This window comes from Centropristis striata, chromosome 1 (genome assembly GCF_030273125.1).
Source record: "Centropristis striata isolate RG_2023a ecotype Rhode Island chromosome 1, C.striata_1.0, whole genome shotgun sequence".
NCBI classification, from domain to species: domain Eukaryota; kingdom Metazoa; phylum Chordata; class Actinopteri; order Perciformes; family Serranidae; genus Centropristis; species Centropristis striata.
In genome coordinates this window covers 9,062,590-9,084,983 of record NC_081517.1, presented here as the reverse complement: position 1 = coordinate 9,084,983, position 22,394 = coordinate 9,062,590, and the positions used below count along the sequence as shown (strand labels likewise).

Below are 22,394 nucleotides of genomic sequence, written 5' to 3'. Positions count from 1 at the left end.
TGGATGTCAGACTTTGAGGTTAGTTATTTATTACTTTTGGTGCTTAAATATATCATTGGGATTACTATATATCATCTCAAAGTCTCTTATTTTTATGTCCCCTAAAATGTCTGTTGCTTTTCCACAGGCTAGAGAGCCACGTCATTACCTCACTGGTATTGATCACATTGCGGTTAACAAAATTAAATTAAATTAATGATAAACATTTGGTCTTGTTTCTCACTATAACCCAGGCCCTGATGTATGCGGTTCATGGTTTGAGACCAGCAACAAATTGGTGCCGTTCTGGAACCAGTTTTCCTGGCCGAGAGTGTTTTTTTGGGCTGTCGTAATGTGAAGGACTGGTTTGAGATTAGGTACCTGCTCTGAACCAGTCCTCAAACTGCTTTGGTCGATGATATGATACATTTTTGTTGTGGTTTTATGACAGAAGAGAGGACACTGAGAGTTGATGTTCAATGTACTGGTATTTTACGTGCAGATCTCTTGTACATTCAAGATTCCGAAAGTATTACAAGAATGTATCCATTCATGCTCAACCTGTCTACACAGAATGGACAGCTTCAAGTTTGACATTTAGGACGCATTACGTTAGTGCTCAGTCCAACAGTTCCACGCTGTATATAATCATGAAAAAAGCATTCCAACAGTCGAAAAGAGGAATATGTACACCTGTTCTTCTGGAAGGAAAAAAAACTCACCAAACACAGCTAGATAGACATTGCCAATTGATTCAGACCATCTATGATTTTCAATTCAATCGGTCCAAGCCTAACGCAGAGGGATCTTGGAGTCTTCGTATCAAAAAGGGGCGAGTTGAGGTGGTTCAGGTATCTGAACAGAGTGCCCCCTGGGGCGCCTCCCTTTGTAGGTTTTCTGGGCACGTCCAACTTGTAAGAGGCCTCAAGGTAGACAGAGTGTGTGTGTAGAGAGATTGTATATCTCGCCTGGCTTAGGAGCGCCTCGGGGTCGCCCAGGAAGAGTTAGAAAACGTTTCTGTGGAGGGAGTTGTTGTCTGGGTTGGGGTGTCAGCCAACTTTGTAAAACATACCGAATGTACTTTTTATTATCATAAAGTTTCTAGATGACCAAAAAGAGCGCTTTGACCTCCTTAAGTTGAGACACTACAGGCAAAAAAATGTTTTTTTTTCATGCACTGGTGAAGTTTGAGATTTTGGGCTGTTTTGCTTCCATAGGAACAGGAAAGTAGTAAATTTACCAAAAGTTATCTTTAGAGCATGTCTCATTTGCATATTTAAACATAAAACTTGTAATACAAAATTACTATCTTAATGTAAGTAATCAACTGGTGTATGTATATAGATATATATCAGCATGCAACCCCAAATCTATATACAGAGGGGTGTTAAGGGGTATTAAGTTTTACAGTAATTGTTGTGTTTATAACATTTGTAGTAGGTGACAGAACAGTTTCAGTTTTGACCAATGTGTCCTGTCATTGATTTTACACAAAAGACAATAATGCACATCTTATCTTCTACAGATCAGGTGCTAGAGAAGGCCATGCACAAGTGTGTCCTAAAGCCTCTGAAGAGTGTGATCGAGGTGGCTTTACATGACTTCCAGGTAAGAGATGAGTGGAATCAGTCTAAAAGATGACATAAGAAATATTAAAGATGAAGAAGCAATATTGATGATCTGTTAATGACCTGGCCTGGTCTAATCGACTGGATAAATGAACTGTACCACCTGTATGTGTGTACTGTACAGGTGAGCAGCGGAGCTCTGCAGCAGCTGAGGGAGAACCTGGCCCTGGCTAAGGCCAAGAGGCCTCAGGAGTTAGGGGTGGACGGAGCTGTGCCTCCCGACCCCGAGGCTATTGAGAAGATCCGCCACAAGTTTGTAAACATGAGGAAGATGTACTCCCCTGAGAAAAAGGTGTCATTGCTGCTGCGTGTGTGTAAACTCATCTACACCATCATGCAGGATAACTCAGGTATGGGAAATGTAAAAATGTTTTGCGAAAACGGATTCTTCAGATTCTCTTTACAACGATGATGTTTGACCACCACACCTACTGCTCTCCCTCCGCTTCCTACCAGGGAGGATGTACGGTGCAGATGACTTCCTGCCCATGCTGACTTATGTAGTGGCTCAGTGTGACATGCCTCAGCTGGACACAGAGATCCACTACATGATGGAGCTGCTGGACCCATCTCTGCTGCAAGGAGAGGGTAGGTCCTGTTGCTGCAATCCAAAGCTGTTTTCCATGACCATCTTGGTATAATATAATTTAAAATCTAATATTTTTTAGAATTTGTATTTTAAGTTAAAACAAGATTGTTAAAACTTCTTCATAAAAACGTAGTGTGGTTGCCCTTTAATAGCATGTAGCATGCCAAGTATTTTTAGATGGTAGAGCGGTCGCTCAGTTAGATCCCTGGCCTTTTCTTCTAACAACATGCTGTAAGCGTTAAATAACAGGGATTTTTTGCTGCATTAATCAATCAATAAACAATCCTCTGTTAATTGTGGTTTCATTTTTATTGTGATATGTTTGGAAGAGATTGATTAATACATTTTTGAGAAGTTATAGACTGTATCTGTCAATAATAAATCACAATCATTTTATGGAAAGAGGTAAAAAATATATATATTTTATTCCAACTTTATAAGCAAAAAATCCCTGGCCATGGCAGGATGCAGGCGATAAGCAAGGGCAGCCTCAGCCACCGGTTTATGAATTTGGTTTGGTTTGTCAGTGGGTGAATGCTGACCTGTGGCTAAGATTAGAAAAAAGCTATAGAAATGTAGTTTAAATACTATTTCACAAGTCATTGGTGTTCAAGTCCAAGTTGTCAAGTCAAATCTAAAGTCATAGCAAGTCCATGTCATGTGACACACAGGTTAAACATATCTTTGTTTAACCTGTGTGTCAAAATGACAATTTAATACTTTAGGTTTTAGTGTGACACATGTTAATTGATGAGGTGGAAATAGAGAAGATTTAGAAAATGTCAGGCTAGCTGTTTTCAGTGTCTTTGTCTAAGCTAGGCTAACAACATGCTAACATTAGCTTTGTATTTAACATACAGATAGGAGGTCTTCTCTTCACATTGTGCTCTCAGAAAAGACAGCAAATAAGTGTGTTTCCCAAAATGTTGAAGTGATCCATTTAAACTTACAGTAAGGTCAACGCTAATAGGGATAGAACACAAAAGGGGAAACCCAGAAACCCTCCGCCTACTTGTGTGGCTCATGTGAAACTTGAATGAATAGCCACTTCCTAAGTACCTGAGATGTTTGCCTTTTGGAAAATGTTTTCCTCCACTTCAAGTTATATAAAGTTGGATATTTCCTTCATGATGTCAGGTAGATTACAGTGTGGTGTGAGGTTAGTGTGTGTTCCAGTCCAGTCAGTACTGTCAGTTGCAAAGCAATTTCTATTTAAAGTAAGCTAACATTAGCCACTATAAGCAAGGCTATAACAGCAAAACCTCTGAGTGTATTGAATTGGGTGCATGTTTTACATGAATACAATTTTTAATTTGTAAAAGAAAAAAAACCCTTCTTTTTAAAGTTATATAATAGTGCTGTGAGGATTTACTGAGCAGGTCAGTATGACGCAGAAACTACTGTGTGACTCAGTAGCTACATCACAGACATTGCATTTGACAGAATTCAGTCTAAAAGCTCTTAGGAATGTCCCTAATCTGTTCAGTGTAGTCTAGACTGAAGACAAGACATGACTATTACAGGACTATTGCAGTTTCATGGTCAGCACCATCAATGTCCACCATTAAGACAATTTTACTATCACACAAATGCACAAGATGTTTTCCTGTAGTTGAGGCAATTTTGAGGCGTTTTTTAATTTTCTTAGCATACTAACACAGGTATTCCTTTAGCGCCATCTCAGCTGAGTGTGCCAGGAAGGTTTTGTGAGAGAACTTGAGTAACATAGACGTAGGAAGGAAAGTCCTTTTGGCATTCATAGGAAATTCCAGTCGGTGTTTGATTTGAATGAGCTGGAGCACGTTCAGAGGAAAAAGGAGACCAACCCCTCCCAGAATGAAATATTTTCCTATCAGCGTCAACCTGTCTGGCACGTACCATTCGCTCATTGTAACAAGCTCAAATGTATGTGCTGTGTTTCCCAGAGCTTAAATTAATTATCTAAAACCTAATCTTGTTCTGATTCATTTTGATCACTATTGAGGAAGTTGTGAATTCTTTGGTAACTCTATAATTCTCTCTAATGTCAGCATGTTTCATTTCTAGATAACTACCTCTGTTCTGTTCCTTTTTCTCCATCCATCCTCAAACACCTCCCTCCTCTTCTAACACTTTTCCTGGCAAGCCACGCCCTGCGCATAGAGGCTCAGTGGTTTGTGTCAGGAAAGGCCATTGGTCAGTGGATAGGACCTTAAAGGGAGAGTTTGGGATTTTGGGCATTAAGTTGTCTGAAATACTTGCCAATAGTGTAGTTGATGCAAAGCTATTAGCTTACTTTCTGAGCTCCAGTGTCAGAGTCCTGGCCAGTTGAAATTGTAGAATAGATAGTTCTGACAAGCTGGCAGGGTCACCAAACTACAAGGTTTTAGTCCACAAAACTAAGTATACACTAAAAGCTATAGTAATATTACTATGCGTTGTCATTTTTTTCACTGGCTTTTTCAAGAAACAAAACAGTGCCAAGTGAAGTTGGTTTCTCATATGCATGAGGACCATTGTTTTGGGGTGACCTTTTCCGATCGTAGAACTACACATTATGAACTGGCCATACTTCAGACACCGGAGCGCGAATATAAAACTAATAGCTTTGCATCCACTACAATCCTGGCATACAACTTAATGTTCAAAATCCCGAAGTAAGCCTTTAACAAATCTGGTACCTTGCTCAAGCGTGGACATCTGGCTATTCCTAGGCTGTGGTCAAATAGTCCAAAAATGACCTAATATGTCTTTTCCGAGCCGCTTTTCCTTGAGCTTGATCAAAAACATCATGCGTTTGGTGCGGTGCTCAGAGAATCAAATAACACTGTGACACTAGACTCGGTGTAATTATGCAGATGTGGGTCTATTGTATGGAAACTACAATGTTCAGAAAATGGACTACAAAAACGCGCCTAACAAGATACTTTGATACTCCTCGTGCGTTCTTACCGTGTAGTTTTATTCATGTAATATCTATATTTCCTATGTTCATTGCTGTCATTTAAACTGTTTTGTCTGTCTTTTTGTAATATTTAGCTTTTTTACTGTTTACTTTTCTATTTTTCTATTTACCAGTAATAGTCATAACAACCAGTCATAACAACCAGTCATAACGTCGTTTCGTTTCTTCTCCCCAGGGGGCTACTACCTGACCAGCGCGTACGGAGCCATGGCCCTCATCAAGAACTTCCAGGAGGAGCAGGCAGCCCGGGTTCTGAGCTCAGAGGCCAGGAACACTCTGCACCAGTGGCACAAGAGGCGCACCGCCCAGCGTTCAGCGCCCACTGTGGACGACTTTCAGGTATCACGCCTGACCTGAACCCACCTTGAACATCCAGGCAGTGAGTCTAAGTTGTACCAATTCCAAATAAATCCAATCTTGATGTTCAGCATTGGAAAGGTGCATGAAAGGCGCTGTGTTCCGGCCCTCGCCAGTGAAAAGGAATCTACGGTTTCTACTAACATCACAGCATGTGGATCAGGATCTGTTGTTACAGTTTTTTGTTGGTAAAGACCACCACCTAGTGGAACATTTAATAACTGCATGCTGGGTTCAAATTTAAAGTCTGATTATGTTTAATTTAAGCTGTGTTCTTTCCACGATTTGGAGTATGCTTAAATTTGACTATAACCCTTTAAAAAAAAATCCTTGATTTTTTTTTTTAACAACATGCTACAAAATTCCCCATGCAAACTGCAAATATTTTAATATTTGAAATGAAACAATCCCATCATCATATTTGTTTGTCCGCTTGTGTCTCACACCAGACGAGCTAAGCTGGCTGAGAACTAGAGTCGTCTGTTGATCCCTGCTGTGGAAAAAAACAAACATTAGATGTCATGATAAAAACATACAACCTAGATTCCAAAAAACACTGATACGTTATTGTTCATAATAAAAATACAGTCATTTGATGCCTGCAACACATTTCAAAAAAGTTCAGATAGGGGCATGTTTACGACTGTCACATTACCTTTTCTTTTAACAACATGCTGTAAGCGTTAAATAACAGGGATTTTTTGCTGCATTAAATGCAGAATAATCATATACACGGCCGCCCATAAAGTTGGAATGATTTTGCTTTCAGACACAATCCTCTGTTAATTGTGGTTTCATTTTTATTGTGATATCTTTGGAAGAGATTGATTAATACATTTTTGAGAAGATATAGACTGTATCTGTCAATAATAAATCACAATCATTTTATGGAAAGAGGTAAAAAAATATATATATTTTTATTCCAACTTTATAAGCAAACATGTATTTACAAAAAACCTGTTTTACACAGTCAAGTTAATGTGAACATATGGTAAAACGTGTCAATATACATTAACTGCAGTAGATTTAGATGTGATAATAAAGGCTTTGAAGGTCTAGAATAGTTCAGTTTAGGTGCTTGTAGTTTTCTCTTCAAAAGCTGTATGAAACCGGTGCATGTGATTTCTTTTTATGGCTGTAACTGCATGTTTTTACCGCCTGCATGCTTGATCCATCAGTCATACCTCTTTCATTCACTGTGGTGATTTGTCTGTACTGTCAAATGCTAACACAGGACTTTTTGTTTCTCTCTGCAGAACTATCTCCGTGTAGCCCTGCAGGAATTGGACACAGGCTGCACGGCAAAAACCCTGCTCGTCCAACCTTACACAACCACAGAGGAGGTGTGCTCACTTTGCGCTTACAAGTTCAAGATCCCAGACCCTGACACTTACGCACTGTTTTTGGTCACTGAGGACACCAGCCAGCAGCTCGCCCCTGACACACATCCTCAACGCATCAAAGCAGAGCTCCACAGCCGGCCCCGCGCACAGATCTTCCACTTTGTCTACAGGAGGGTGCCTAACCTTAACCTCTGTATCCCCGCCATCCTGCACAATGGAAACTGCCTTCAAGTTGAGTAGAACAGGAGAATGTAACAGCTTGCTGCACTTGATCCTAAACAGTAGTTATGTTATTCTGGGGACGCTTGTCGATGTTTGTTTTGTAGATAGATTTGAGAACAGGAAACCAAGCTGTATATTGGCATATTGATGCAGATAGAAAATGTATTTGATCTAATTTGATGCCAATCTGATTTATAAGGCAATTTATTTTTATGATGACCCACCGAGGGGTAGAATGGAATCTGGAAAGTGCCGTGTTTCCCTCAAACACGTCAAGACTGTGACTCACATTCGAGTTAGAAAGGCTAAGAATGGTAAGTTGTATGTTTAGTTTAAGTTAGCAGTGACAATAATTTGGATGAGGCCATTTGGGTCGTTAGTTTGGTGGCACGGCGACGGAAATTGTCAGATTGTGTACAGAGACAGGTTTGCAGGATTTTTAGTATGTGAAGTATCACATTGAGGTTAAATGTTTTTCCGATTGTTGGACATGTATGACATCCTTAAAGTATATGGGCTTATGTCTCTCTAATGGTCAGACTCGATGGAATTGACAGCTTGGCAACAGTCCTGCTCCATCCTCTCTATGGACTTTAAAAACTCCCTCTTCCATTAACAAACAGAGGAAGCTGCCAAGCTGTCACGTCACTTTGATCAAGAGTGGCCAATAGAGACGCGTCTTACTCTTTCAGCGTAGGTCCCGCCTACAAGTTTCAGCTCAACAAGAAGCAAATCTTTTGGATTTGAAAAAAAGCAGTTTTAGATCCAAAAGAATGAGCTGCATTTTTAATCAAAAATGTATTTTACTTCAATCAAACATTTTTTGGAATAATTTATCATTTTTGAATGCAGTAAGGGAGTTTTAATATATTCTGTTGGGACGCATTATAAAGACAAAATAACCTCATAAAAGCAGATGCATACAGTCATCCAGTTTAATATTGCATGTTAACTAACGTTTGCCTAACTGCTGTTCTCCCACGTGCCTTCACAAGGAATTGAACATACTGTATGCTACTGGAAGCTTTCAGTTAGCTTTCATCAAAATGACCCAGATCATAACTTAATGTTAAAACGTTGATTTAATAAGTAAATGAACTATTTTAAAAGTTATGATTTTTTTTTATTGGTCTTATGTTTATTTTCTGCAATTGCTGGTCAATTGTAGCTTGTATGCCTGTGTAGAAATATTTTTATATACAAATGTTTCATTTTTCATCACTAAAGATTTGTATTCTGATTTAATATTTCTGTACTGGACTCAATAGTGGACTTGGAATTATGCCAGTTATTTCTCAAAAGTCAATTTAAAGCACTGTTTGTAATGGAAAGCTCAAAGCTGACCGTGGAAATAAAATTATCTCCAAACAACTGCTGACTCCAACACATTTTTTTATTTCCTCAAAATTGTTTTTCATGTTCATTTTTAGACAAGGTGTCCATTCTTAGGCATAATATTACCCTGTAAACCTAGGAACAGCAGTATTTAACTGCATCAGATGTAATCCAGATAAAACAGCCTGTAAAATACACCATAAGGTCACACATATGTCAACCCAGTATAAGTGAATGAGTAATTTGCAGAGGTTGCAACAGGGGTCAGGACACATGGAAATAAGTAATATTTATGGATGATTTTTGTGGTTTGATGTAAAAAGTCATAAAATATTTTTTTGTGATTTTTCTTTTATTCTTTCTACAACCTCCCATTACATAACAGTAAAGCTTTATGATAACCACAATTTGTTATTTAACAGTAACATAACTTCATAAAAGTTTAATAATGATCTTGGTTATTATCAAGAAAACTATAGAAAATGTCTAGATATCAGCTCTTAAATTAAACTCTTTTCAGTTATTTTTGTTATTATATTTGTCCAAACAAATGTACCTTTAGTTGTACCAGGCACTAAAATAAACAAAAATTAAAGAAAAAGGGTGGTCTAATAATTTTTGACTGTACATAGCATGGTCTTCTCCCTCTTTATTCTGTTATGTATGACTATACTTATTTTATGATCATTAGCAATATGTTTTATGAGATGTAAATGAACACATGTAGGTTATGTATTGATAATGTAAATAACACACTTTCATTTAAGATACTCAGAGAGCCTCATACATGTCGTTTAACAGTATAATATGATGAGCCTCAATCTAGGTTAGGAATCAGGCTTGTAACCGAGGGTCGCCAGTCCGAATCCCAGGACTGATAGGCCAAGGACTGACGTGCCCTTGAGCAAGGCGCCTAACCTTATGTTTTTCTCACCAACTGCCTTGGCATGCTGACAAAATAAGTGAAACAGAAATAAATTGTGTTTAAATATCATTGTTACTTGTCGACATGTATAATAAATCAAGGATAGTCCTATTTATATATTTACCTTTTTTCAATTAAGTAATTTATGTCCTCCATGCAGAAGCAGAGAGAAAGTAGCGAAAACTCAATAAAACACAGATATCAGGAATATATATGTATATGTTTTTATATCAGCACATTTAACCTATGTCATAAATAAGAGTTTACACATTTGTAACAATGTAATTGAATTGTATTTTTACATGAAGCAAATCTGTGCAGACCTCTTTTCCTCTGCATGGTCAAAAAGTCAGCAGGGTTACTGCAGGGTAACTAATGTAACCTAACAACAGTAGGCCAAACTAGAAAATTTCCGCTGGGGAAATTCTGAAAGGGCCACGGGGGCTACTGCCAGTGTGTGTACATTATGATGAGATTCTTCAGAGATTTCAAACTATGACCTTTAACCTCAAAATGTGTGTGTGTGTGTGTGTGTGTGTAGCGAAAAATCGCATAAAGTTACCTGTGTGTTTGTGTGTGTGTGTGTGTGTGTGTGTAATTAAAATCACATGAAGTTACCTGTGTGTGTGTGTGTTCACGTGTGTGTTTGATGCATAATGTATTTATCTGTGAGGAGTGTGCGCACTTACGTGCATGTGTGTGTGACATCAAAGATGTCATCTATGGACCCTCATGACAAAAAGTTATTAAAAGAATTTTGATAACCTAAAGAATACTCAAGTTATTAAATAACAACAAAACAACAAGTTTTGTATAATAATGCACAAACTATCCCTTTAATCCTCATACAGTGTCTGAAGGAGGACTCTTAACTGATATGTATCAGTTAGAGGAGGCAGGTAGCAATGGTGGAAAGTAACTATGTACATTTACTCAAGTACTGGACTTAAAGTAAAATTTTGAGGTACTTTTATGTACATTTTATGTAACTTTATACTTCTACTCCACTACATTTTGAGGAAAATATTGTACTTTTTACTCCTCTACATTTAGCTGACAGCTTTAATTACTTTTCAGGTCAAAATTTAAAATGAAAAACATGATACATTTAAAATGATTACCCATTTTTATAAATTAAACCACTTAAAAGTTTATTAGGTAGTTAAAATGAGTGGAGTGGAGTCATTTCGCAGTGTGGTATTAGTACTTTTACTGAAGTAAAGGATCTGAACACTTCTTCCACCACTGTCTTTTTTACTTCTTTAATTTTTTTTTACAATTTTTTACATTTATTTACGCTTTAATTACGCTTCTGCGCATGCGCGTCTTTTTTAACGTAACGGGGCCGCGCATGCGCAGTAGCACAACAAAGCATGCGCTACTGCGCATGCGCGGCTATTTAAAATAAATAAAATAAAATAAAAAAACAAAAAAATTTAAGAAAATAAAGAAGAAAAAATAAATGTAAAAAAATAAATGTAAAAAAAATTAAAGAAGTAAAAAAGACAGTGGTGGAAGAAGTGTTCAGATCCTTTACTTCAGTAAAAGTACTAATACCACACTGTGAAATTACTCCACTCCGCTCATTTTAACTGCCTAATAAACTTTTAAGTGGTTTAATTTATAAAAATGGGTAATCATTTTAAATGTATCATGTTTTCCATTTTAAATCTTGACCTGAAAAGTAACTAAAGCTGTCAGATAAATGTAGAGGAATAAAAAGTACAATATATCTCAAAATGTAGTGGAGTAGAGGTATAAAGTTACATAAAATGTACATAAAAGTACCTCAAAATTTTACTTTAAGTCCAGTACTTGAGTAAATGTACATAGTTACTTTCCACCATTGCTACCTGCCTCTTCTAACTTATACATATCAGTTAAGAGTCCTCCTTCAGACACTGTATGAGGATTAAAGGGATAGTTTGTGCATTATTATACAAAACTTGGTACAATTATTGTCAATGCCCTCCTGAGGATAACCCTTTAAGGTTTTATTGATCGGCCCCTAGGTGGCACTGTGGTGGCAGTCTAATTTCATATTTGGTACCGTGGCCACACTATAGCACTTAAGGCAATGAAATTCATAGGGGTGGTATAGACTGGCCCCTGTAACGCAGACACCCCGACGGCAGTATGCCCCGACATGCGTGTACTGCGAGGGCCCGTTCAGTACTGCTTGCAGTCCTAGTCTTTTCTTGTCTTTCAGTGTGTCCGCAGAATGAGGAGAAAGACAAACACAGGGGCATAAACTGCTCAAAAAGGATCACTTGTTAGACCATAACATGCACCAACTTATTGGTGCCATTTGGAGTCCTTCTATTTCAGTTCATATTGTAGTTACAATGTTAATCCTTTATCTACTCTGTTTAAAGAAACATTTCCCCAAAATATGTGAAATGCCAAAAATCTATCTCAGAAAAAAAGTCTGTCAGCATTCCAAATAATTTTGTTATTTTTTATTCTTGCTGCTTTTTTCAACTTTATGTATTTTTAATGCAGTGCCTTAATTCTACACTACATGTTTTCTTTGGTTGCAGTGCACAGCAAGATAATCTGAAAAAAGTGAAGGAAATGTATGATGAATGTTTACAGTATTATGTACTCATAAAATATGTACTTGCAGTTCTTTTTATGTTCTATACTATTGAATCATATGCAGGAATTGAAGTAAAACGCAATTTATGCTACTTCATAATAAATTAACTTGTTCTTGTTCAACGCTGGTTCATTTCTGTTGTACCAGTACTCCATCTATTGGCCAAACATTGTCATTTCAGTTAATGACGCGTTCGACGCCAGCTGACATTGGCTGCGTCTGTGTCAGTACAGCACAGCAGGCAGCATCTCCTGTGTCATCGCAGTGAACCAGTGAACGCACCACTGAGGCAAAGGTAGGAGACAGCCTAGGTAACTTTCCAATGCAACACAATAACAAGTAACATGCTTCTTGTCAGCATCCAGGCATGTTACAAAGAGCTGATCATTTCAGGGACTTGTAATAGCTGTTATGTAAGTGCGTTATACTTCGAGCAACTGATGGGTGAATGCTTTGTGGCTTGATGTCACGGTTTTTGACCAATTTGACCATGACAAGCCGTGCTAAAAAGTGCAGAGGGATGTGAATTGGCATCGTAGCTGGCTGTTTGCTGGCTAGGCCTGTATGGCGCAGTTTCAGTGGTGAAATATTCCACCTGAGAGTCATGCGGGAATCTTCTCTGTCCAGCATCATCCTGCTGCCACAGAAAGATAAACAGTGCTGCGTAACCGCCTGCAAGGTGGATGTTGAGACATGCGGGCATCTCTAAAACGCCCTCAGCTCTGCAGTGTAGTGTTCGCTGCTGCATGTTTATTATGTCAGTCTCTGGCATACATTTCTTTTTCTGACATTTTTAAAGACCATACACGCAAACTTGTTTCGTTAGGAGGTTGAGATAAACTAAATAAGATTTATTTGGGATGAGAAAGTATTGTGTCCAATGAGAAGCCATCAGATTAGCAGACGAATGGGCTGTTGTCCTGTGATGTCTCTGAAAGTCCGAACAAATACAAACATCTCGTCATTATTCGGCTTTTTCTTTTAATAGCCTAAGTCGTGAAAAGAAAATAGTAGTTAATTGCCAAAGGACCTAAATATATTACAATAAGATGCAGTGTGTGATGAAGATGCGGTCAGATAAAAGTTTTTTTTCAACGCAGTTTGTATGGGTGCTCGTGTACGTGCCACGGGCGCGTGCCACTGGGAAAGTGACGCAAGAGTCAACCAATCGATGTCGCGAGCTTTATTGATTAATGATTGAGTTACTAACTAAGTTAGTTAGCTAGCGAAACGGAGCAGACGGTAAGGGGACAGCTCGAGCCAGTTTATTATTTTCTGACATACCAACGTGTAAAATATTATAATTTTGAATATAACGTTAAAATGTATGGTTTAGACTTTTATGAGAAGGGAGGTAGGCCTACTGAATTAATGAATGTGCCAATTCCGTCTAATAGCTTGCTTTGCTTATGATAAAATTGCGCAAAATGAAAGCTCAATAGCTAACGTTATGTCACAAATATCTTAATATCTTAATTATGAAATTAGTTCTGATAGTTGTCTGATCATCTGAACTTTGATGTGTATTTATCTTTTTTATCTAGCTTTTAAAAAAATACTTTTTATTGTTATTATTATTTACTTTTTTGCATCATTTTCTTCTTCTTCTTCTTCTTCTTCTTCTTCTTATTTCTCCTTTTTATGTAAAGCACCTTGTGTTGCATCTCTCTTGTATGAAAAGTGCTATACAAAAAGCTACCTAGTTTGTTGAAGCCTCTAATGTTTTAACGTTAGCTAAGGTTTATATAGATTAAGAAACTGCTCAAAAAGTCTCCCACTTTTGTAGTCCTTTAATAAGAAATGCTTGTTGTATGTATTTCGATTATGAGGCTAACGTGTTATTTTTGTTGACAGGACAGTAAAATGTGTTAACATAAAGAATTTGAGCAGCAAGGTACTAAAGTTTGAAATGAAAGAGACATGACTTCAAATAAGTTATTAGGAGACTCAATATTCTTAGCGCATAATAATAATAATCATAATCACAATAATAATAATAATAATAATAATAAGATGATATAAATGTTCTAACTATTTTTTTTAAACAAACCAAGGAGGGTTTATTGTTTATTAATTTATGAATTATGTAAATCATAATCCCTTCTTTGGAAGACCATTGTACAAATCAAAATTTCAAACACATCAAGGATTGATTCTTTGATGTTTAGAATTAAACAGCAAGTAAAACTTAACAAAGGCTCATGAATGAAATCAATGAAATTTACCAAAAGGTTAGGGTCATACTATATGAACATCAACAATTCCAGAAAATAATTAAAATTTAGAGCCCTTTTTTGCTTTGATTGCATATTTTATTGCAGGTAGCTTTAATCAATTCTTCAAACTGTTCATTTTAACCCTAAACCAAACAAGTTGAGAACTGGTAGCATAATTGAGCTCAATACTCCCTCCCAAAGAAGAACCTGTGTGCAGGTCTCTAATTAAATGAGATTGCTTACCTATGTTTGTGCTTGAATAATAACAACATTATAATAAACTTTAGTTATAATATATAAAGCACCTTTCCAAAACACGGTTTACAAAGTGCTTTTCTTTTTTTACCTTTAATTTTTATCCCACGATTTTTGTAACCCTTTATTTTTTTATCACCCAGTTTTTCCTATCGTGATCCTGGGCGCTACCTCGTCCCTGTCGGTCTGGGGAGAGCCCTGAACTGGCCACATGCTTCCTCCGATACATGCGGAGTTAGCAGACCGCTTCTTGTCACCTGACAGGGGGAAATTCCCCGGTAGGGGGAGGATCACGTTATTCCCACCGGTTCCTCTCCCCCCCATCAGGTGCCCCGACCGACCAGAGGCACTATAGCGACCAGGATCAATGCATGTTTTTGTGAGAGGTCCCTGTAAGGGGATCCTCGGGGGACACGGGGAGAACATGCAAACTCCACACAGAAAGGCCCTTTTGCCGACACCAACCAGTGCTACGGACACCGGAGACATGGAGGTGGGGACAGAGAGTGCTTTTCAAAAAAAAATTCAACAATAATCATTCATTAAAAATGTTAACCAAAAACAATAAGAATAGTGGCACTCAAAACAATATCGTCATCACACAGTTGTGTGGTCAGTAGCACTGTTTCCTCACAGAAGAGGGTTTGTTTGCATGTCCTCCCTGTGATACCAACCTTTTTTCTATTCAATATTTTTCTTAGTATTTCTGCAGGCCGGAAATAGGTCGAAATTCTGTAATTTGTCGGTGACATCACATTGATTTGAATTTTAGATTAGCTTTGTTCAGTTAGACTTGTGGAAACTCACCTTTGCTCCCAGCCACTGCAGATACAATTAGGAATGAAGTATGTAACTGAGAGGAATTTTGCTTTTAAACAATACAAACCTCTGCAAAGGTTAATTTCTGTACTGTTAATCAGTATGTACAATGGAAGTTTCCGGTTACCTGGTTTGTTTTCTCTTTGCACTCTGGCAACAGTAGCTTTAACATTCAATGCTGTTCGCCTGAGTGATAGTTCTCCACAGATCTTTGTCTTATTTAGTGCATGTTGTTGATTCTTGTTTGCTGGGCTCTCACAGTATCTTCCTAGGTGATCTGCTATGGGGAAGGAGAAGCTCCACATAAACATTGTGGTAATAGGACATGTCGACTCAGGCAAGTCCACCACCACGGGCCACCTCATCTACAAATGTGGGGGCATTGATAAAAGAACAATTGAGAAGTTTGAGAAAGAAGCGGCTGAGGTATGACTCATATTGTTCTCACTTAAATATGAAATATGATCTTTGATATCATTTTCTACTGTGTATCTGCACTTACTGTCCAGGTGTTCTAGTACAACAGTTACTTTATTGTTTCACTCTTTGTCTTGTCTAGCACATATGTCTATTTCTTGTCCTTTGTGTTCTAGGTCCTGTTACTGTATTATTAGGTGATTGTGCAATAACTTAGCATTCAGTACAATACTTTTTTATTGGGTTGCTAAAGCATTTGGGAAAAGCGGTAGTTGTAAATTTAGCTTCATCAGTAGCTGAGATAGATGTTTCTGGACCAATATTTTATTTGTCAGTTCCTTATTTTCTGTATTTTTCAATGTACACAAGCAATAAATCATTTTATAGTGTGACCAACCCAACTCTGGATAGAATAAACAGATAAACTGCTCTCATGAAGGAATGAGATAAATTATTATATAATAACATATTTTTATTTAGCTTTTGAACTGTAAAAACCTTCAATCACAGTAAAATGTGTATATACATAGTATAAACATCATGACTTAAATTTTTTATGAAGCTGGAAAACAGGGTCGGTGTGAACATTCAAGAAAAACACAAGACAATAAAATATAATTGTCCTGTATGTCCAAATGAAAATGCTGTTGTTTACTTAGAGATTGATTGCATTGCTTGAAAATAAAATTATGTTAAAGTTCCAATGTCCATGTCTTCCCCTAGATGGGAAAGGGTTCCTTCAAGTATGCCTGGGTTCTGGACAAGCTGAAGGCAGAGCGTGAGCGTGGCATCACCATTGACATCTCTCTTTGGAAGTTTGAGACCAGCAAGTATTACGTCACCATCATTGATGCTCCAGGACATAGGGACTTTATCAAGAACATGATCACTGGAACTTCTCAGGTAAAGGGAGACTGGGTAGAGGAGAAGGAAATGAGAAAATGCATAGGAGAAAGAGAAAACCACTGGATGAGGAAAAGTATTTCATTAAGAAAGTATAAAACGGTTTTGAGTGAGAATAAAACATGTGATAGTAAAGAACTTGATGTGACTGTACACCTGGCAAGGATTGGCTCTTGAAAGCCTTAATATTTTCCTCCCCTCACCTCTTTCAGGCTGACTGTGCTGTGCTGATCGTGGCTGCAGGTGTTGGCGAGTTTGAAGCAGGCATCTCAAAGAACGGTCAGACTCGGGAACACGCCCTTCTTGCTTACACCCTGGGAGTGAAGCAGCTCATTGTGGGCATCAACAAGATGGATTCCACTGAGCCCAACTACAGCCAGAAGCGCTACGAGGAGATTGTGAAGGAAGTCAGCACTTACATCAAGAAGATCGGCTACAACCCAGACACTGTGGCCTTTGTACCCATCTCTGGCTGGAATGGAGACAACATGCTTGAACCCAGCCCTAATGTGAGTCTGCTATGAGACCCAAAATGTAATGATGTGTTCACAGTATTTATAGGTATATAATAGGGTCATTGTGTGCAAAACTTCATTGTTCCATTGACCCCCTAAGGGCCGTCATTAGGTCAGTGTATATGTCTGTATACATATCTGCTTTCCCAGACACCCTAGCGCCAACTTCAAGCATGATAACAACAATGACCGACCACATCATCTCTATCATCTCGCATCAACAGCTAGATAAGCATTGCCAACTGATTTAAACCATCGTCGATTCAATTGACCATCGGCCCTAACACAAAAAGGACGAGATGTCCTCGCATAAAGCCCGTATTTTAAGAGTTATACCTTAAGTTAGTGTTAAATATTTACCTGTTGGTAAATACATTTCACAACAGTTTTTGACAATTCTTCTGTTTTTTTGCTAGTAGGCGAAGTTGTCAAGGAGTCACACACTTTCAAAACAATGTCACTGGAGAGAGATGGTTTGTTTTCCTCCCCGAAAGGAGTGGGGCTCAAATGTGCTCTGTCTCTATACTTTCACTTGACCAAGATTGTCATTGGTTGACTCCAGTCTCACTGTGGTAGACAGGCCAGTTGGATTGGAGCTGCCAATTCAAGATACATAACACAGATACATAACGATGGCAACTGCTCACTGTCTGAGAGCACCTAAATTAATAAACAGAAAGGTTCCTGCTTACTGTAAACCTTAAATATACATGATTGCATCACTTTTACATCCAAAAAGCTGACAAGGCACTGTGGCACTGTAGTCACCTCACTGTGAATGGTAAAGTTAACCCCTGAGCTCCACAGATGACCTGGTTCAAGGGCTGGAAGATCAACCGTAAAGACGGTAATGCCTCAGGCACCACACTGCTGGAGGCTCTGGATGCCATCCAGTCTCCGTCGCGCCCCACTGACAAGCCCCTCCGCCTGCCTCTGCAGGACGTCTACAAGATTGGAGGTGAGGATGGTGTTGGTGTGGGTGTCTGTCAGGGTGATAGTTGGTAGAACAAGCGTTCTACATAAGTGTCCCAATTATCAAGTTCTTTCTTGTAAGTGTCAGTGGTACCAGATTATATGATGAATGTATTTTGGGAATCAGAACACCTTGTGACAAAAAGAGAAGAACTGAATTAGGTCCAGAGAGAATTCCCCCTGGCTCATTATGTCCTAAAGTCAGTGTCTGTCCTTTTGTCCTTTTATAGAAATGCTCATTCATGTAATTGAAGCTCAAAGAATCAGTTTAATTCATGCAGTTGTTTTACTGGGAGTTGTTTCAACAGATTTATCAAGTTGCTAATGTTCCTCTCTGCCAGGCATAGGGACTGTACCAGTGGGTCGAGTTGAGACAGGAGTCCTAAAACCTGCCATGGTGGTGACCTTTGCCCCTGTCAATGTTACCACTGAGGTCAAGTCTGTGGAGATGCACCACGAGGCCCTGAACGAGGCACTACCTGGCGACAACGTGGGCTTTAACGTCAAAAATGTGTCTGTCAAGGATATTCGCCGTGGCAATGTGGCTGGAGACAGCAGGAACGACCCACCACAGGAGGCAGCGAGCTTCACCTCTCAGGTTAGCATACAGGGTTAGCTTTGCAAAGTATACTATTGCTGCAGAAAGTTAACATGTTAATGAGTCTCTGCTGTTGCACAGGTGATTATCCTAAACCACCCTGGTCAGATCAGTGCTGGCTACGCTCCTGTGCTGGACTGCCACACCGCACACATTGCATGCAAATTTGCAGAGCTCAAGGAAAAAATTGACCGTCGCTCTGGTAAGAAGCTAGAAGATAACCCGAAGTTCCTGAAGTCTGGAGACGCTGCCATTGTGGACATGATCCCCGGCAAGCCCATGTGTGTGGAGAGCTTCTCTGAGTACCCACCACTAGGTAAGTTACCTTTCCCACTGCAGTATTCCTGTTTGTGGGTCAAGCCGCAACTCTAATATGGTTTGTCATTTCACTAAAGGTGAATAAAAGTCAATAAATGCGGGAAATCCTGCATAGTATACCTTAACTTCTTCTTAAAGGGACCCAAAATTAAAAAAAAATGTTTTTCTCTAGAGTGGTATTTATCAATCTAGATTGGTTTGGTATGAATTGCTGAGTGTTGGAGATATTGGCCTGTAAGATTTATGCCTTCTCTCAAATACAACCCTGATTCCAAAAAAAGCAGGAATGGGTGGGGGAAAAAATGGAAAGAATGTATCATGTTTATCAGTGAGAACATAAAATAAGTTGGCCCTCATTCATCCAACGAACATAGAAACCAGCGCAGATCTGAGCGTATATATCGTCTTACCACAGGGTTCACCTGTGATTCATGAAACATTTGTATCTCGCCTATCACAGCGTAAGAATGATTGGCTGTTGATAAATGAAAACAAGCGTCCATGCTCTAATATATACTCAGGGCTTAAAGTATTCTGACAGCGTGTCAGATCTCTGGCGTGTGGCGTTTGAGTGCTAGGGCCGGCCTCGATAAAGCTGTTATTAACCAGCGAAATAAAGTTATTTCCTGATTGTTTCACAGTGGTTACATTCAGCAGGTATAAGCCGTGTTTCCATTAGGGGAAAGAGTGGCCGCTGGGAAAGTCTCAGGCCACACCCTCTCAAATGGAACCTCACTCAGCGTGTCTCCATTACAAAAAATGGCCCCTGAGGGATTTAAGAGACTCCGTAGGTGATGTATGGTTTTTGATCGTCGTGTAATTGCTTAGCAACAGTTTCGAACGTGACGTCACATATGCGACGGATTAAACACGAGAGATGCAACTGTGGCCTCTGTTGCTAACTGTGCACAACGTCCTTCGCTGATCATAAACAAACCAGCATGGCTAACTCTGCTCAGAATAGCCGCTGATCATAAACAAACCAGCATGGCTAACTGTGAACAGAGTAGCCGCTGATCATAAACAAACGGGCATGCTAACTGTACACAAAGTGTCCAGTCAGTCAGTCAAAACCCCCGACCCACCTCTCCGCCCTCCTCCGAGACACTACTTTGATTTGTCACCATTAAAAAAACAAAACACTGAAGACTTTAATCCGCTCCAAACACCAATACAATATACTAAGAACAATTCTCTGACTCAGACATGTTGACTTATCGCTAGCCGCTTTCATAGTGCCATCCGCAAGTGTCCCTCTATATTGCTGGACAGATCTGTGCCTGGCTTTTTACCTTAGGGCGTTCAAAGTGATCCCGCAAAGGCGTGATATTCGTGCCTTTTCAAAGTGAAGTCCGATGGCGCGGAACAAGGACAGTGGGAGGAGAAGATAGTGGGAGAAGACGATAATGGGAGGAGACGACAGTGACATACGACAGAGCAGTAGCAGTGCTGCACAGTAGCACAGTGCTAATAGGCTACACAGTTAGCTCTGTAGCAGTACAGTATGTATGTGCTGCAGCAGCATGTGTTCACTTAGCGACCTCCATTTGTTTACAACAAGCACCTGACACTCTGTGCACAGTTAGCGATGCCAGTTTGTTTACGATCAGTGGCGGACACTTCATGTACAGTTAGCATGCTGGTTTGTTTACAATAAGCCACGGACGCTGTGCACAGTTAGCAACGGCAAAACTGATTGTGCTGCTTAACAGTGATTCGATGACTGTTGAACCAAGTGGGAGGCGTGTTAAACTTCATGCCCATCATCAAATATTCCACCTTACGGGGATGGCCTTCATAGTGGTCCCGCTTCCAACAGACCAACCAATTTTCTGCCTCTGTGACTACCTCTGGAGGCGGAAAATTGTCAATTGTCAATCAATTGATCCCGGCATCCCGCTTCGGGTGCGTTCATAGTGTAGACGAGACGTTCCAGAGCCGTAAATGTCCCAGCATGAAACGGCACTATGAAAGGGGCTGCTGACGAATTTGGGTACACAAGCTCAGACCAGACGTGAGATCTGATCGTACCCTCCACTCACGTCCAAATTGATAAATGCTGAGCCTTGCATGAGATGACCGTACGCCCACTTTCTGTTGTACGCTTGTTTGATAAATGAGGGCCATTGTCTTTGTACAGTTTTCAATTGAATATATGTCAGAATGGAAAGCCAGTTATCACATTTTATTAATGTTTTAGATAACGTCCCACTGTTTTTGGAATTGGGGCTGTATAATGAAACTATATGGCACCTCAACAGTCTCTTTCCAGAAGACATGACCCGGGTACTCAAGATAATCCACAGACCTTGTTTCGAGCACTTTAATGAAGAATTTATACTAGAAAGAAAAATAGTTCTGACATGAAACTGCATGAAAGTGCCATATTTTTCCATTATATTCGAGAAAAGGCAGACATCTCTACAGCCATAGAAATGTATTTTTTCATCATCCCTCATCAGGGAGGTTTGCGGTCCGTGACATGCGTCAGACTGTGGCAGTGGGAGTGATAAAGGGCGTGGAAAAGAAGGCCCCCACCAGCGGTAAGGTCACCAAGTCCGCACAGAAGGCGCAGAAGGTCAAATGAACGTTGTTCTGGGCTGCTGCCCCAAACACCCACCATGGCAGAAGACGCACTGGCACCCTGCACCTTCTGCACACTATAGTCAGTGTATGGTCTATTATCACAATGCATCGCAAAAGCAGGAGAAGGAAAAAAAATAACTCCCACACTGTTAGTGATTAAAACGTTACCACACTGTTGTATGTAGGTTTCATTGTCAGATTGTGGCAGAATATAATTGCTTTACAGGCTTTCTGGTAATGTACTGTTGTAGTTCAAATAAAGCTGCATCACATTAGTAATAAGGCAGATATGTTCCATTTCCAGGTCTTTGTTGAAGTAATGCTCTGCGTCCTAGCTTTAAAAGAGATATGCTAACTAGCCACAGGTAGATTGCATGTTTCCTGTTTGCACCTTAGAGAAACAAGCTATATAAACTCTTTGTCTGATACCTGGAATCTTCATGCCTAGCACTTTGCTGGGTCTAAGCTTGTAGCAGCTCTGTTAAATGTTAGGTACTGTTTAGTTCATACTCTGTCATCACTGTTATTTGTGAGCATGTTCATGAAAGTAAAGACGTTTAAACAGAATGTCTTTTTTGCTGGTATCATTTCTAACTGGGAATTCCAACAGGAAACAAGGAGTGAGTGGCATGTTTACATTCTGCCAACCAATCTTCCGTTTACTTAATCATTATCTACATAGACAGCTGTTAAAGCCACACTCATATCCTGCTGTATATGTATTGAACTTATTAACCAAATCTACATTGATTGATCAAGGCTCTTGGTCTGTCTGCAGGCTTCCCTCCACACACTACAGTGGCAGAGGGCAATCTGTCTTTTTGGTGGAGTGGACAGCAGCTGCCTAACCTGAATTCATCTGGATGACTCACTA

At 39.4% G+C, this 22,394-nt stretch overlaps 2 protein-coding genes across 3 annotated transcripts in view; both read left to right on the top strand.

Moving 5' to 3' along the window:
- The window catches only part of LOC131968670 (ras and Rab interactor 2-like), a 43,906-nt gene extending 35,473 nt beyond the window's left edge, over positions 1-8,433 (top strand). The window contains 5 exon segments of the mRNA XM_059329660.1: positions 1,505-1,587; positions 1,732-1,957; positions 2,064-2,195; positions 5,316-5,479; positions 6,754-8,433. Coding sequence (XP_059185643.1) covers positions 1,505-1,587; positions 1,732-1,957; positions 2,064-2,195; positions 5,316-5,479; positions 6,754-7,080 — 932 coding nt within the window. The 3' untranslated portion in view covers positions 7,081-8,433.
- A 3,722-nt stretch (positions 8,434-12,155) lies between these two features.
- LOC131968681 (elongation factor 1-alpha 1-like) lies at positions 12,156-22,087 on the top strand. Of its 2 annotated transcripts, XM_059329669.1 has the most exons (8): positions 12,156-12,216; positions 15,473-15,637; positions 16,352-16,531; positions 16,744-17,040; positions 17,854-18,004; positions 18,360-18,616; positions 18,698-18,932; positions 21,397-22,087. In XM_059329669.1, the coding sequence occupies exons 2-8, from the start codon at positions 15,494-15,496 to the stop codon at positions 21,519-21,521; spliced, it is 1,389 nt and encodes a 462-aa protein (XP_059185652.1). In that variant the 5' UTR covers positions 12,156-12,216; positions 15,473-15,493; the 3' UTR covers positions 21,522-22,087. The 2 variants fall into 2 exon arrangements, with proteins under 2 accessions (XP_059185652.1, XP_059185659.1); XM_059329676.1 differs by lacking the exon at positions 12,156-12,216 and having other exon boundaries at positions 14,887-15,637.
- The last annotated feature ends 307 nt before the right edge of the window (positions 22,088-22,394 follow it).